The 17,807-nt window shown below is 40.5% G+C and overlaps 1 protein-coding gene across 1 annotated transcript; it reads left to right on the top strand.

Annotated features, from left to right (window-relative positions):
- Positions 1-12,870: 12,870 nt before the first annotated feature.
- LOC124461620 lies at positions 12,871-14,462 on the top strand. Its single transcript, XM_047013132.1, has 2 exons — positions 12,871-13,429; positions 14,044-14,462. Exons 1-2 carry the CDS (start codon positions 12,871-12,873, stop codon positions 14,460-14,462), a joined length of 978 nt encoding a protein of 325 aa, XP_046869088.1.
- The last annotated feature ends 3,345 nt before the right edge of the window (positions 14,463-17,807 follow it).

Raw genomic sequence — 17,807 nt, 5'->3', positions numbered from 1 at the left:
TTCTACAAATTCAGAAAACTCAAACGACGTAAAACAAGTACCTCTATCGGATATAACTCTTCTTGGTCGGCTATAATAATCAAAATATTTGTCTAAAGCGGCGGTAACTTCTTTGGTACTAGTGGAATTTGTCTTGTACAATTTCACAAACTTTGTAAATGCGTCAATCACTACTAAAAGGTGCTTTCTTTTCGATGTAACACTTGGTAAGGGACCTAAGTGGTCAACATGAATAGTATCAAATGGAATCGGGCTTTTCGGAATACTATGCAAGGTTCTATTATGTATAGTTCTTGGAACACTATGTAGAATACACGGCAGACAATCTTTTATAAACGACTCAACCTTTGGATTCATTAACGGGAACCAGTACTTTTCTTTCAAGTTGTTTACACATTTATCAACGCCTAAGTGACCTAGTTTCTCGTGACACCTTCTTATTAATTCCCCTTGCATGCGAGCCGGTGCATACAAACACAGTCTTTCCTTAGCATTTCTTTTGTACACTATACCATCTATTAACTCAAATCCAACATCATTGCCTTTTTCTAAATTTTCTCTTAGTTTACGGATATCCGGATCTCTTATTTGTTCTGACTGCAATAATAAATCAACATCTTGCGGAGACGCACCCACTACACCAACCAGCTTTGCCGACTCATTTCGATCGAGCTGGTCACTTCTTTCGCTTTGGTTACTTAATCTCGGATCAACAGAACTTTCATTTAAAGAAACGCAAGGTTTATTCTTAACCAGTTTTAACCGACTTCTTTCTAAACATAGCTCACACAGCCTGAAACAACTCTTCGCTAAATGAACACACGGGTTTGTCCCAAACGGTCCTAAATAATTCTTCCCTAAAGGAGCACATGGTTTTATTTTCCACGGGCTTATCTCACACGGGTCTATCTTACACGGGTTTGTCTCACACGGGTCTATCTCACACGGTTTTATCTCACACGGGTTTTTCTCACACGGGTCTATCTCACCCGGTTTTATCTCACACGGGTCTATCTCACACGGTTTTGTCTCAAACGGTTTTATCTCACACGGGTCTATCTCACACGGTTTTGTCTCAAACTGGTCCATCTCACACGGTTTTGTCTCAAACTTGTCTATCTCACACGGTTTTGTCTCAAACATTTTTTTTATAATTCTTCCCTAAAGGAGCACACAGCTTGGTCAAATCTCTACCAGACTCACACGGTTTAACGCAACTTTCCTCAAAAGTAATATACGGTTCACAAGGTTCAATTGGGGCATTCTGGTCTCTTTTCACTAATAAATCGGAAAGATCAAAATCACCTTCTACAATATTCTCTAACAACTCGGTTTGCCGACTTAATGCGTCTACATGGCCAATGTTTGAACCGGGTCTATGAGCAATGGTATAATCAAAGTTTTCCAATTCCAACGACCACCGCGCAATGCGGGGATTTATGGATTTTTTACTCAAGGTTTGGACCAATGAATTACAATCGGTAACGATCAAAAATGGTCTGTGTTCTAAATAAACGCGAAATCGGCGCACGGCATATATTATGGCCAAAGTTTCAAGTTCAAAACTGTGATAACGGGACTCGGCGGCTGTCGCCTTTCGGGAATAATAAGAGACTGGATGCATTTTGCCATCAGTCTGTCTTTGCATCAAAGAGGCACCAAAGCCATTTGAACTAGCGTCAGTATGCAACTCAGTTTCGTAAGTAGGGTTAAAGATAGCAAGCTAATACGGGCGGACTGGATAAGGCGGATCTTAATGTGAGAAATACGTTTTTAGCGGTTTTGTTCATCGGAAATGGACCACCTTGTTTAAGCAACTCAGTTAACGGTTTAGCTATGCGTGAGAATTCGGAACAAATTTGCGAAAATAAGAGAATAAGCCTAAGCACGAGTGTAATGCTTTGCTGTTAAGTGGTTCTGGGTATTCTTGAATAGCTTTTAAATGTGTATTATTTGGTAAAATTCCCTTATCACTGACTTCATATCCTAAATAATCTATGCTCTTCTGTAGGAAAATGCTTTTCTTCAAATTGAGCTCTAAATTGTACTGAATAAAACGATCTAACAGTTTTGCTAACAACTTATGATGCTGATCTACGGTGCGGGTGGCAAGAATAATATCGTCCATATAAACTACAAGTTCTCGATCTCTAATCATATCACTAAGTATGTTCGATATAAATCTCTGAAATACAGCTGGTCCGTTCCTTAGACCAAAAGGCATTCTCAGATATTCGAACTGCCCATCGGGTGTAACGAATGCGGTGTATTTAATTGAATCCTCTTCCATACCTACATGGTAAAAACCACTTTTCAAATCTATGACGGAGAAAACGGTTTTGCCCTCCAGGTATTCTAGGCAATCTTCTATCAAAGGCAACGGAAAATTATCCCTCACAGTCTTCTTATTTAAACCTCGATAATCAACGCACATTCGTATATTGCCATCCTTTTTCCGCACTAGGACGATGGCGGACGCATAGGGAGAATTGCTTGGTCGGATTACATTATTGGCTAACAACTCACTAACTGTTTTAGAAACGATTCCTCTTTCATAATATGATAATCTCCTAGGACTACTATGAAATGGTGTTGTATCTGTCAGACATATTCTCATATATTTGGGCAACCCGTAATTAATTGAAAATCGGTCAATGTAATGCTCATGCACGATGTCTCGGCACTCACGCATCGCGCCTAATCCAAATTCACTGCCAACAGTAGTATTCCCGGTATCTGACAGCGTTGCACAAACGGTTTGCAACTCTGTTAGCCATTCTCGAAACGGGGATGCATTCGTGTTTACATTAGGGTTATTACAATAATTATCTAGATCAGTGGTGTTATTACAATGGTATTATGCTTAGGATATTTAGTAAACAGGGATGCACAGAAGGATTTGTAAACAAAAGCAATGATACTCTTTAATGATGCGGAATTCTTTTCATACTTTCTTACATTTCAATTAATGAGAACTTAAGACCTATTTTATTCAAGGCGTCTCTACCAAGAAGTAGTTGCGTCGGCATAATATTATCGGGAATAACTAAAAATTGAATTTCATAATATTTTTTGCAAAACAGAACTAAACATTTGACTGTTCCAAAAGTCAGAATAGAGCCACCGCTCAGTCCATGAAAAGAACTTTTAACTAATTAATCGCAATCTAAATGCGGCATCAACGCTCTACTGGCAAAACTTACTGGGCTTCCGGAATCTAATAGGGCAAAAATATTAACATCAGTGCATCCCCTTTACAAGATATTCTTAAACTTACTAATTGAATAAATGACTTATCATCAATGGTGTCCGGGTCTTCAATAGAGCTCATGGCGGCGATCTTGGTTCGCATTGGACAATTCCGGTACTGATGGCCCACATTGAAGCACCGATAGCAACTTCCTTTTGGTCTCTCCGGACGTGGACAGTCAAACATTAAGTGACCAATCTGGCGGCAATTGAAACATCTCTTATCCTTTGCAGCAGGCGTAATGGCCTGCGCACGGTCTGAAGTCTGACGAGCCTGAGGAACGTAGTTTTTGGCTGGTGGCTTAACTGTCTGAAACGCATCATCTTCTCTCGCAATTCGTTCAGAGAAGTAAAATAATACAACGGTGCGGACAATCCGGTTCGATCTTGTAGTCCGTCAACAATGTATTTGACCACATCGGTGTCTTCAAAATTGCCCTGATAAGCAATATTTCGCATAATGATGAAATACTGCAAGAGTGACTCTCCTTTGCCAATCGGACGATTCCTCATTTGGTTAGCAATCTCGTAGTTTGTCATTTGTGGGCCAAATACCTTCACAAGGGCATACTTCAACTCGTTCCAGGTTGTAGTCTTTTTAAATGTCATGTATGCTTTAGCAGATCCCTCCAGCAGTCTGTTGCCCAACGACCAACATTGGGCATCACTCAGTACATAGACTCTAGCCGCTTTCTCCAGCTCACGAATCCATACGTGAATGGACAGATCACCATCACCAGAGAATTTAGGTACAGTAGTTTCGACATCCTTCAAGTTCATGCGGCAATTATATTCCGGTCTGCTTAAGTTCTCCTCCAGCTCCATAACACGTGTTTTTAGCTCCATTAGGTTTTTACGTGCTGTATACAATTCGATGCTACTAAGAATCGAAGCCAATTCGTCGGTTTCTCTCGCTTGTGCGCCTTCACGAACATGCACGTTCGTGTCTGGCCCTACAGGGGTCTGACGAGACATCGTCGGCAACTGGTTAGCACCCACTTGATCTGTACTTGGCTGCTCAATGTTTCCCACGCCGCGCTGCTCAATAAGAGGCTCCGGACCAACATCCACAAGTTGTCCGGTAAGCACATTTGCAGACACTGCTGGGCTGACTGCCTGCTCTTCGGGTACATCACTCTCTCCAGACTGATTCTGTGCCATGACTGCTTTTACCAATGCTCGCAATTGGTAAATTGACGCCTCTCTGTCGCAAGGTACTTCCTTTGCCGCTAGCAACTCAAGCAATGCGGTTTTGTTTAATTTAATGATCTCGGTGTATTTCATAAAAATACTTTCTTTAGGGCAAACTCCACACTGATTTGTAAACTCTCTATTATTTTCGTTAATTAATCCCTTGGGATTGTCTTTTTATTTTCGGACTTTATTTCTGAATTTATTAATTGCACATGTGGTCTTATTGCCTATTCTTGAGAGAGTGTGCCCGTACCCCGCCTTAGTGTATTATACCCATTAGTGTGACCAAATTCGGTTATCGGGGAAATTCACTGAGACGAAGAGCGGGCTTATTTGAAATATTCTTAATGTTTACAATAATGAGGTAATTTTCCAATTTTTCTTTTTGGGCAATCTAATGTGAATAAGGACGTTTTCTTTGGGATTTTCCACTAGCGATGAAAGGAAAATCATGGTAGGCTGTAAATACACCTATGCAGCCAACACTAGGACTATTTTCTTCTATTCTTTTCTCTCTATTCTATTTCGAGTTTCAGCACAGGGACTTTATTTAAAGTTGCTGACGTGTGAGTGGGTGAAACACATTCATCAAAGAACCACTCCAGCCGATTGTCATGCTAGCCGCATTAAGAGTCCCGCAGATGAATTGTGTTAACATCAAGATAGGCCTCACACAAAACGTATAGTTGCCGATTAAATGGTTGGTATTTGTGGTTTAATATTTATGGATATTTAGTTGCCCATCAACAGCATTGAGGCTTTGTACGTTACAGTAATTTTTGGCACGACTGAGGGGCCTATTCTAATTAGATAATTATCTCGTTAAGTTTTTTTTTGAGGTAGATAATTTATTTGGTTGATTGACCCCTTTCTTCTTTTAATTTCTTTATGCATTCTAATCTTTTTATTGCGAATACATCTGGCAGCCTACTTGGTCACCCGCCCATCTGGCAACCCTATACGCGTCAAGACGCACTCTCGTATATGGCACCGTCTGTGCCGGTCGTGTTTCTCATAGTTCTACCACAAATAATATATTCACTACTAATATATATATATCCATCAATAACTCTGTGAACCCATGAAGTTGAATAAATCTCAACAGGTTATGGGCCCAGCACCTTCCACTGCGCCAATAATTCGATGGATTCAGAATAGTGAAAATAAAGTAAAAAGTGTAAAAGTTGTGGCGAAAAAGTTCTAGAAAGATTTTTGTGTCTCGCCTGTGTGGCGCCGAACTGCCATTTTTTTTACGTTGCTTGTGTAGCTTCGCGGTCGGCTTTTGCTTGTGTAGCTAAGTCAAGAAAAAAAAACGTGCGAGAGAGAACACAATAGAAAACAGTTAAATAAAGAGAAACAGAACATAAAAAATGAGTGTCGCAAGTATACGTATAGAGCCGTTAGGCAAAGAAATTTTGATACTTGGAAAATTCAAATGGAAGCACTTTTGATCAAAAATGATACGTGGAAATATGTGAACAATACATGTGTAAAGACAGAACAAAATGCTGCACAGTGGGTGAAAGAAGATGCTAAGGCAAAATCTGACTTAATTCTGGCCATGGCGACAACAGAATTAAAACAAATAAAAAACTGTGAAACTTCAAACGAAGTATGGAAAAAGTTGCATAGCATCTACCAGTCCACGGGTCCCGAACGCAAAGCCACCCTACTGAAGTCTTTGATTTTGCTGAAATTAGGCCCCGGCGCCGACATACGAGATCACGTCGATAGGTTTTTTGACATTGTAGACAAAATAAATGAAACTGAAGTAATCAACATAAATGATTTAATCTCGATCTTGCTACTGTACAGTATATCAGAAGAATACGAAACATTTCGTATAGCAATCGAGTCGCAGGACAATTTAATTACACCTGAAGCACTAAAGGTAAAATTATTGGATGAATACGAAGCGCGAAATCGAAACAAAGGAGAATCATCACCAGGGGCACTGATGATAAATAAGAGATTCAATAATGGTGCACCAGGGTCGTCCAAGGCAGGTGGTTTCAAATACAAATGTTATAATTGTGGAAAGGTGGGGCACAAGGCGGCGAAATGTCCCAAGAAATTTCTGAAAAACTCCGGAGAAAACAGTGAGTCATATTCAAGTATGTACATACAAGAAGCAAATCTTACACGCACAAGCCTAAAGGGATGGTGCCTGGACTCTGGAGCAACGTCACATATGTGTTCAGAGAAGGAAAGGTTTAATAAAACGTATGCAGAAAAATCGCAAGAGTTAAAACTAGCAAACGGCGAAAGTACAGCAATTAATGGAATCGGGTCGGTAACTTTTAAACCAAACTGTAAGTTTTCTGCAAACCTTTTGAACACACTGTATGTACCAGATATTAGAGAAAATCTACTGTCAATAGCGAAGATATGTGACCACGGTTTTAATGTGTTATTTAAGAAGAATTTTGCAGAAATAATACAGGTATCCAATGGGCAAGTAGTTTTTGTCGCACAGCGAAAACATGACCTATACCATGTCGAAGAAATGAGTGAAGAAAGCCATTTAGCAGTCGGAAACAAAACAAGTATCAGGGAGTGGCATGAACGTTTTGGTCACTTAAACGAAAAGGACTTAAAAGATGTCATCCAAAAAGGAAGAGTACATGGGGCATGCGTAAATATAAATGAGAGTCTACCAATCTGCGAAGCATGCATTAAGGGGAAGCAATCACGAAAACCGTTTCCTGCATCCGACTCCAAATCAAAAGAACTACTAGAACTAATCCATAGCGATGTATGTGGACCAATGCGAGTAAGTAGTCATAGAGGTAGTCGATACTTTGTTACATTTATAGATGATTTTTCAAAATGGTGCGAATTGTATACTATCAAAAGTAAATCAGAAGTCTTTAACAAATTCAAGGAGTTTAAGGTATACGTCGAACTCAAATCTGGAAAAAAGATTAAACGTTTTAGATCAGACAATGGAACCGAGTATACCAATAATGAGTTTAATAAGTATTTAAAAGCCGCAGGTATAAAGCTCGAGCATTCAGTGGAATACACCCCACAACAAAATGGAACGGCTGAAAGGAAGAATCGAACTCTTGTGGAAATGGCTCGCTGCATGATGATCCAAGCCGTACTACCACCTAGCTACTGGGCTGAGGCAATAAACACTGCAAATTACTTACGGAATAGATGCCCATCCAAAAGTCTACGGGAGAAGTCCCTTTTACATTATGGAATCATCGTTGTTGCCGAAATTCGGGCCTGCGAATAAACTTCGTACCACTGTAACACAAAACGGAACTCTGTCCGAACAAACAGAATGACGCTCTTTAAAAACTTTAAAACTCTCTCTCTCATTCTACTCTTGCGGTACTTTATTATACATAAGTAGACACATAAGCGCGAAAATACGCAGCTGCATTGATCTAAGTACATACATAGGAACCGCGTGTTCAGTTGTTTTTTCGTAGCCAAGAGGCCAAGACTAGAGTAAGTGGAATGAGATTGTATAATTAGTTATAAGAAATTTGTAAAATAACCTGAAATTACTTGCAGAATTAAAAAGCTTACGCTGACCTAACTTGAGGATTAAATGGATTAAATTTATTTCAAAGGCACTGGCGGAGCTAGATTAACTAGTCGAACGAGCAACAATTCTTTTTAATTTCTATTGTGAAATTCTTTTAATTTCTACGTGAAATTAAATTCACTCTTTCGTAAAGAATTCTGAGCAAATTCTTTAATTCCTACGGTGTAGTAGAGCTACAGAGACCTAAAGAGGAGGGACTAATACAAATCCCAAGGAAAGAACAAATTTTAATTTTACCACGCGTAAAATTACGTACATATAGACATGGCAACGACTGGAAACTGTGGTCTGTGCCAGGAGCCGGCCAACCAGGAAATGCTCACATGCTCCAGGTGTGCATCTCAATTCCACTGCACCTGCTGCGGATCGGAAAACAGTGCCACCTCGAGTTCCTGGATGTGCGAGACATGTCGCCACGTGTGTGATGAAGGTGAACATAACCTCGAAACTGAATCCCATTTCAAGGTTAACCACCCAGGCAACAAAGATCAACACGTGGAAGATGAAGCAATGCCGGAAGATCAGCAAATACTTTTGCAACAATTAGAGGACGAAATGTGCCTCGAAAGGGAATATCTGCGCCGTAAGTACGCCCTACTCAACCCGAGAGTACAGTCAAACGGAGAAGCGAAGGATCATCCACAACATGCTGCTGGAATACATCGATACATAATGATGACGAATGATAGTGCAACCAATACTCCACAGGCGACGAGTACCAGAGCGCAGAGCATGCCGTGCAAAACCAACGGCATAACACCACAACAAGTAGCTGCTCGACAATCAATGCCGAGGGAATTACCAGTTTTCAAAGGAGATCCAAGAGAATGGCCACTTTTCATAAGCACCTATGAAACTAGCACCCGGATCGGTGGATACAGCAACGAGGAGAACGCTATGCGTCTGCAGAGATGTCTGAAAGGTAGGGCCCTTGAAGCCGTGCGAGACAGCCTACTGTTCCCAGAAATGCTGCCGAGCGTTATAAGTACTTTGAGAATGTACTTTGGACGCCCGGAACACATAATAAAACTGTTGATGGAGAATGTGCGAAATTTGCCTCCTCCAAAGGGCAAGCTAGAACCGCTGATCGAGTTTGCATTTGCGGTGAAAAATATGTGCGCTACCATTAGGGCAAGCAAGCTAGATGCGCACCTGAACAACCCTACGTTATTACAAGAGCTTATCGAGAAGACGGGACCTGATATGATGCTTAACTGGGCTCTACATTCAAAATCCATACCCTACCCGAACATACAGCACCTAGCGGATTGGTTGTTTGAATTGGCGGAAGCGGCGAGTCGCGTATCTAAGCCCAACATATTACTAGAAAGCGACAAGAAGAGAATCAACAGAGGAGTGAAAACTGTGTAAAAACACAGTCTGTGCGATATGCAAAGGACACCACAAACCAGTGTCTTGCGAAAAGTTGTTGCGGATGTCAGTCGAAGCCAGGTGGAACGCGATAAATAACCATCACCTATGTGCTCAGTGCCTCAAAAACCACAAGGGATCCTGCTGGAGTCGCGTAGCTTGCGACATAAATGGCTGCAAAGCAAAACATCACCGTCTCCTTCATAAGGACGTGACGGAAAGCGTTCTGCACAATCATCGTGGGTCACTAACCAACCAGCCTGAATGCTATGTTCGAATCGTTCCAGTCACTTTGCACTCCAATTCGAAATCCGTCGATATCTACGCATGGATGACGGATCGACTCTAACACTTGTAGAAGAAAAATTGGCTGATGCGCTCGAAGTGAAAGGTTTCGCCAATCCACTATGCATTAGATGGACCGGCGATCTTAGTCGGCAGGAGCCGGAATCCAAGCAGCTGAACTTGAAAATCTCAAAACAAGGACTGGGCAATAAATTGTTTAAAGTAAATGAAGTTTGTACGGTTAAGTCCATTGGTCTTTCAGCCGAGACGATGATAGCAGATAGGATAAAACAGAGATATCCGCATTTAAAAAACCTGCCTATCCCGAGCTTCATTAACGCAATGCCTCAAATGATAATCGGCAGTAATAATCCGAATCTCATAGCTTCGCTAAAGGTGCGCGAAGGAAAATGGCAGCAACCAATAGCTGCAAAAACGAGACTAGGATGGACTATATATGGCGGATCGGGACGATCTGGGGGAGGACTCAACCTGCATCGCTGTCAATGCGATCTGGATTTGCATGAGATGGTTAAAAAACATTTGCTAACGGAGGAAAAATCACCGCCGATATTTACCAAGTCCCCTGATGAAGAGCGATCTCTACAGATTCTGGAGGACACTGTTAGTTACAGCTCGCGGACGTACACCACGGGATTGCTTTGGAAAGATGGCCCCGTGTATTTCCAAACAGCATGCCGGTAGCAAAACGACGACTCTTATGCATGCAAAAGAAAATGGCAGCAGACCCTCCTTTTGCGAATGAGCAACATAATCAAATACAAAACTTGATAGCCAAAGGCTATGCCAGAAAGTTGCCAGAGGAAGAAATCAGGGAGAAACCCGAAAACGCATGGTATTTACCCATTTTTACTGTACGAAATCCACATAAACCTGACATGGTCAGATTGGTGTGGAACGCGGCAGCTCAATCATCAGGAGTAGCCCTAAATGACTTTCTTCTAAAGGGGCCCGATTTGCTCGTGCCCTTGCTGCAGATTATGTACAACTTTAGGATGAGAGCAATCGGCGTGAGCGGTGACATCGCCGAAATGTTCCATCGAATAGCAGTACGAGAAGAAGACGCTAAAGCACAACGATTCCTATGGCAAAATCAGACAACCGGAGTCGTAGAAACTTTCCAAGTAAATGTGTTGACATTTGGAGCCACGTGCTCACCCTGTATAGCGCACTATGTGCGCGACTTGAACGCTAAGAAACACGCGGTCGAGTTTCCTGCGGCAGCTAAAGCTATTCAGTCAAGTCACTATGTAGACGACTACATCGATTCATGCCATTCAGAAGAAGAAGAAGCCATTACATTAGCGAAAGAAGTTAAAGAAGTCCATGCACGCGGAGGTTTCCATATGCGCAAGTGGTGTTCGAATTCCAAACGGGTACTCGCTGCGCTTCGCGACACAACAACCTATGAAGAAAAACAGTTCTTTAACAGTAAAGAGATACACTCTTATGAGAAAATATTGGGCATGCGGTGGAGCCCGTCAAGATACCTTCACCTATGCACTAAAGTTTGTACGCCTGAAGCGCAACATAATAGCGATAAAAGTCGCACCAACCAAAAGGGAAATTTTACAAGTTTTGATGTCAGTTTTTGACCCCATGGGTTTTGTATCCTGTATAATGATGTATCTCAAAATACTGCTTCAACAAGTTTGGCGATCGAAGATTGATTGGAATGAGGAAATACCACCCAATTTGCAGGATATGTGGCAATCATGGCTGTCCTTCTTACCCTTGATAGAGAACGTGCGAATTCCGAGATGCTATTTTAAAATTGGCATGCAAAAGACTGCCGAGTTCAAATTCACGTATTCGTGGATGCGAAGGAAGACGCCTACTCTGCCGTTGCGTATTTCCGTATCGAACAAAATAACCAAATACTTTTGAGTCTCGTTTCAGCCAAATCCAAGGTAGCTCCGTTGCAGCCGCTTTCGATACCCCGCTTGGAGCTACAGGCGGCAGTAACTGGAGCGCGACTGATGAAAAATATAATATCACAACATGAAATCGACTTTGAGGAATGTTACTTATGGACCGACTCGAAAACGGTTCTAGCGTGGCTCATTGGAGATCCACGACGATATCAACAATATGTAATGTTTAGGATAGCCGAGATATGTGAGCTCACAGATGCCAGAAACTGGAGATGGGTACCAAGCAAACTAAATGTTGCGGACATCGCCACCAAACGACAACATAGGCTTGAAACATATACGCAATGGTTCGAAGGACCCAAATTCCTAAAACTACCGCCGGCTGATTGGCCGACGGAAACTACCAATGAAAGGACAGCCACTGAGGAACTGCGTCCTCGTTTCCTTCACATGCGAAGGGAATCAGTAAGAATCAATTACGAGTACTTTTCAAAATGGAATCGATTGACAAGGGCAATTGCATGTTGGCTTGCCTATAAGAGGAAATTGATCAAGAAAATACGTATATCAAATGAGAATACAAACCGACCGGCATCCCAAATTAATGAAGCCAGAATGTTTCTTTACCGGAACATACAACAAGAATGTTACAACGAAGAGTACACAGCCATCGAAAACGGCCACCACGTTTGCCGGAGCAGTCCACTATGGAGGTTACAACTCTTTCTAAATGACCATGGGGTATTGTGTGTACGCGATAGAGCCAGTCGCTTCGCTGGCATCCCTGAAGGACGAATCGCTCTACCCACCCAACACTGGGTTACAAAGCTGATAGTCCGGCACTACCATGAAAAATATTATCACATGAATCATGAGACAACAGTAAATGAGGTGAGGCAAAAATATTTTATTCCAAAACTAAGACCTCTCCTTAAAGGGATTCGTCGAAATTGCCAACAATGTAAGATGAGTAGTGCTCGACCCATGGCACCCTTAATGGCGCCCCTACCAAGGGCTAGACTGGGTGCATTCAAGCCAGCGTTTACGTATGTAGGAGTTGATTATTTTGGGCCACTAACAGTTATCGATGGAAGAAAGTCGTTGAAAAGGTGGGGAATGCTGATAACCTGCCTCACAATGCGAGCAATAAGCATTGAGATCGTGCATAGTCTAACCACAAACTCATGCCTAATGGGCTTAAGACGCCATATATCGCGCCGAGGCATACCAAAGGAAATATATAGCGATAACGGGACTAATTTTCGAGGGACCGATGCCTTTCTTAGAGACAAACTTCAACTGGAAGATGCAAAAATGCACCGAGAATTGACGCAGCAGGAAATATCGTGGTACTTCAACCCACCGTCAGCTCCTCACATGGGAGGAGCCTGGGAGCGCTTAGTGCGTTCCGTTAAAACCGTGTTATACCGTATAACACCAAATCAAAAATTCTCAGATGAAAGTCTTCTTACCGCAATGGCAGAGGTGGAAATGACGGTCAACTCCAAGCCCCTGACATACGTGTCCCTGGACGACGAAGATCAAGAAGCTCTTACGCCAAATCACCTGTTGCTTGGCTCATCAAATGGAGAAAAACCGTTTTGCGATCCGGAACAAATCGACTATAAATGGTCGCTCCGCCAGAGTGAGATGTTCGCCAACCTATTTTGGAAACGCTGGGTCAAAGAGATGCTACCAAACATAACACGAAGGTCCAAGTGGCATAAAAAAGTAAAGCCAATTGGTGTAGGCGATATTGTACTTATAGTGGACGAAAATCAGCGTCGTAATACCTGGACAAAGGGTCGAGTGGTCGAAGTGACCACCGCAGAAGATGGTCAAGTCCGGCAGGCGAAGGTACAGACACAACTAGGTGTCCTCTCCAGACCAGCAGTAAAGTTAGCAGTCCTCGATGTCGGGAAAAATGAAGCAAGCTCCAGTGGCTCGCTTGCTGGGAGGGGAATGTTGCCGAAATTCGGGCCTGCGAATAAACTTCGTACCACTGTAACACAAAACGGAACTCTGTCCGAACAAACAGAATGACGCTCTTTAAAATTTTTAAAACTCTCTCTCTCATTCTACTCTTGCGGTACTTTATTATACATAAGTAGACACATAAGCGCGAAAATACGCAGCTGCATTGATCTAAGTACATACATAAGAACCGCGTGTTCAGTTGTTTTTTCGTAGCCAAGAGGACAAGACTAGAGTAAGTGGAATGAGATTGTATAATTATTAGTTATAAGAAATTTGTAAAATAACCTGAAATTACTTGCAGAATTAAAAAGCTTACGCTGACCTAACTTGAGGATTAAATGGATTAAATTTATTTCAAAGGCACTGGCGGAGCTAGATTAACTAGTCGAACGAGCAACAATCGTATTGCATCTATCAAACATTTGCGCACATTTGGTCAAATTGTATACTCGCTTGACAAACGTGCAAAGAGTAAATTCAGTCCAAGATCTAAACGTTGTATATTTATAGGTTACTGTAATGATGCCAAAGCCTACAGACTATATGATCCCGAAGCCAAAATGGTATTAAGAAGTCGTGACGTCATATTCACAAATATTTTTGGCAACGATCATGAATTTGAAGAATTCTCAGAACTGAGTGCAGTCAATGCGGAATATCAAGACGAACATAGTCAGGAAGATGATTTTCAAGAAGAGCGTGTCGTTCCCGAGGAAAATTCCCCAGAAGAGAATGCCGATATTGAAGAAAATATCCAAGAAGAACCAGTACTGCAAAGACGTGGACCTGGAAGACCCAGAAAAGTGCATACAGGAAAACCTGGTCGTCCCAAGCTCATCTATAATGAAGTCCAAAATGCCAAAAGTCCGGAAATGAGCCTGAACCGGAATCTGATGAGGAAGACGAATTTTATGAGGCATCGTCACTAATAAGCATCGGAGATGAATCGTCAACGCGCGAGTTATGAAACCAATCAAAGTCGCACAAACAAATAACATAATTATACAAAAAGCCAAAGCTGAACAAACAAATAAACCTATGCATGGGAATGTTGATAACGACGAGATCAGCATAATCATGCAGAGGTACTTGAACCAAAATCAAATTTCAAAAGCATAAGCAACAGAAGCGTCGCCGTCGCTTCCGTTGCAAATGCTCGATCAGCAATTTATGAAACAAACGAAATGGGCATTTGCATATGCCAAAGAAAATCATATTTTTAGTCTTAAGATTCAATTGTAACCAGACAGAAGTCGAAGTTCCAAACTAATAAAGAAACTCACAATATCTAAAGATATCCAGTGAACAAAAATCGTTTAATTCTGCAAAATTTAAATCAAAAATTTAAATAAATAAATAAAGATATCTAAAGATATCTAGTGACTAAAATTCGTTCTTTCAACGAATATAATTGGCGCAGTCGAAATCGGACAAATACGTTCAGAATTAACCAAAGTTAATCTGCGAGAAATTTTTTTTAATTTAAACCACAATGGAAGCAGAGATGGATAATTTAAGAGCAGCATTGCTTCAACAAGAAGGAGAGTTGAACCTATTAAGGCAACAAAATCAACAACAAAAACAAAATTACAAAACATCCATACAACAAACATTAAAAGACCTACAAAATTTTCAGATAACGTTGACACTCCTCATCATGTGCCTGTTGCCAACACTGTCGACGGCAATGATCAACATAACCCCGATCCAGGCTGAAACCGGATTCATATCGCTGGGGGAAAGTACGGTGGAGCTGGTTAGCGAGTTCAAAATGGTCCTACATATAATAAGTCCAGAAGAAATATTAGAATTAACCAACATAATCCAGAATAATACGAAAATTCTGGTTAAAAAAGACAGGCATAGGCTAGATACAGAGATAGAAACTATAAAAATCAAAATAAGATCCATAACCCCAAATTCGCTAGCAAGACAAAAACGCGGCCTTATCAACGCAATAGGAAAAGCTCAGAAGTGGCTCACCGGTCTCATGGATGATGACGACAGGGAAACCATTATGAATCATCTCCTTAATAACCAAGAAAACCAAAATAACATAATTAACAATATTAACAAACAAGTAAACATAAATAACGACTTACAAAATTCTATTAACACACTTAAAGAAGTAATATTGGATGACAGGGAAAAAATAACCAAAACCCTTAACAACATTGAGACATATAATACCATGCTCAGAACAGACATAATGTATCATGACCAGCTGTTGAAGTTGAAATTTTTGCATGATAAAGTAGACACCATCTTAGACACAATAGCGTCAGCCAAATATAACCTCTTTCACCCCTCAATACTAACGAACAAAGAGTTTATACTCTATAATATAGATTTTTACAAAATTAAATTAATTCGCATGGGAGTCATGACCTATGACACTAATATAATCATAGCAATCAAAATACCAACTAACATAATAACTACCACAGTATTCCTAATAACCCCACTAACTAATCAGAAGAACAAAAGAATCGACATGAGTCCCGAAAGAGTAATAAAAATAGAGAACAAAACTTATACATACGAAGAACAGAAAACAATAAATGAACTCAAGCTTAGCTCTAACTGTATAATTAAAAGAAATTGTAAAATGATAGAAGATGTAGAATTTAAGACAAAATTAATAAACGAAGGTACATTGTTAATAAGTAATGCACAAGATAATGAAATTCAATACAATTGCAACAATACCACCAATAGCGAAATATTAAGAGGAAACTTCCTCATAGAATTCACAAATTGCACAGTCCGCATAGACGAAACATACTACAAAAATAACCAAGAAATTTATATACAATCATTTGCCAATGAAGAAGAGGAGGAAAACTCATTTAACTTTACCGAAAAGCAGACGTTTAAAGATATCGTATTAAAAGAAATAGAAAACACAAAAACAATTAAAGAAATAAAAATACAAACAATAGTTTCCAACAGTTTTGGCATAGTATCAATTACTCTTGTACTCCTCTTCATAGGAATATATTCCTATAACAAATGTAAAAGAGGAATCCAGGAGAATCCCTCATCAAAGGGGGGAGGAGTTATGAAACCAATCAAAGTCGCACAAACAAATAACATAATTATACAAAAAGCCAAAGCTGAACAAACAAATAAACCTATGCATGGGAATGTTGATAACGACGAGATCAGCATAATCATGCAGAGGTACTTGAACCAAAATCAAATTTCAAAAGCATAAGCAACAGAAGCGTCGCCGTCGCTTCCGTTGCAAATGCTCGATCAGCAATTTATGAAACAAACGAAATGGGCATTTGCATATGCCAAAGAAAATCATATTTTTAGTCTTAAGATTCAATTGTAACCAGACAGAAGTCGAAGTTCCAAACTAATAAAGAAACTCACAATATCTAAAGATATCCAGTGAACAAAAATCGTTTAATTCTGCAAAATTTAAATCAAAAATTTAAATAAATAAATAAAGATATCTAAAGATATCTAGTGACTAAAATTCGTTCTTTCAACGAATATAATTCGCGCAGCTCTAAGTGGTCCAAATGCAATTGAGTGGAAAAACGCCTTGATAAGTGAGTATAAAGCGCTATAAAAGAATAAGACTTGGGAAACAGTAAAGCGAGAGAGGAATCAGAAAGTCATAGAAACCAAGTGGGTTCTCCGCACAAAGTATAAACCAAACGGCGAAGTGGATAGCCGCAAGGCTCGTCTAGTAGGAAAAGGTTTCACTCAAAGAGAGGGAATTGATTATAATGAAACTTATTCCCCTGTAGCTCGTATAGGATCAATACGAACACTGATAGCAATCGTCGTGGAACTCGACCTCGACCTCCATCAATTTGATTTTAACAGCGCATATCTGAATGGAGACATAGAGGAAGAACTGTATGTAAAGGTTCCACCAGAATTCACCGAAATACTTACGGAAAAGGAAAAGCAGAGATACACCGACGATAAAGTATGTAAATTAAAGAAAGCAGAGTGGACGCCAGTGGTATAAGAAACTGGATTACAAATTGAAGGAAATGAACTTGAAGCCACTTGCAGCTGATCCTTGTGATTATATAAAAAAACAAGGTAATGGGATTATTATCGTTTCACTGTATGTCGATGATCTCATAGTCGCAACGAATAATGACAAGCTACTAACACAGCTGAAAGCCGAATTAACACGTAATTTTGAAATGAAGGATTTAGGAAAACTGTCTTATTGCCTGGGTATCGAATTTCTTCAAAATAAGGACAAAGGTGAATGTTCTTTGGGTCAATCAAGGTATGTAAAG

The sequence above is a fragment of the Drosophila willistoni genome, unplaced genomic scaffold (genome assembly GCF_018902025.1).
Source record: "Drosophila willistoni isolate 14030-0811.24 unplaced genomic scaffold, UCI_dwil_1.1 Seg569, whole genome shotgun sequence".
NCBI classification, from domain to species: Eukaryota; Metazoa; Arthropoda; class Insecta; order Diptera; family Drosophilidae; genus Drosophila; species Drosophila willistoni.
The sequence above is the reverse complement of the archived record's forward strand: the minus strand, read 5'-3'. Positions and strand labels throughout refer to the sequence as shown.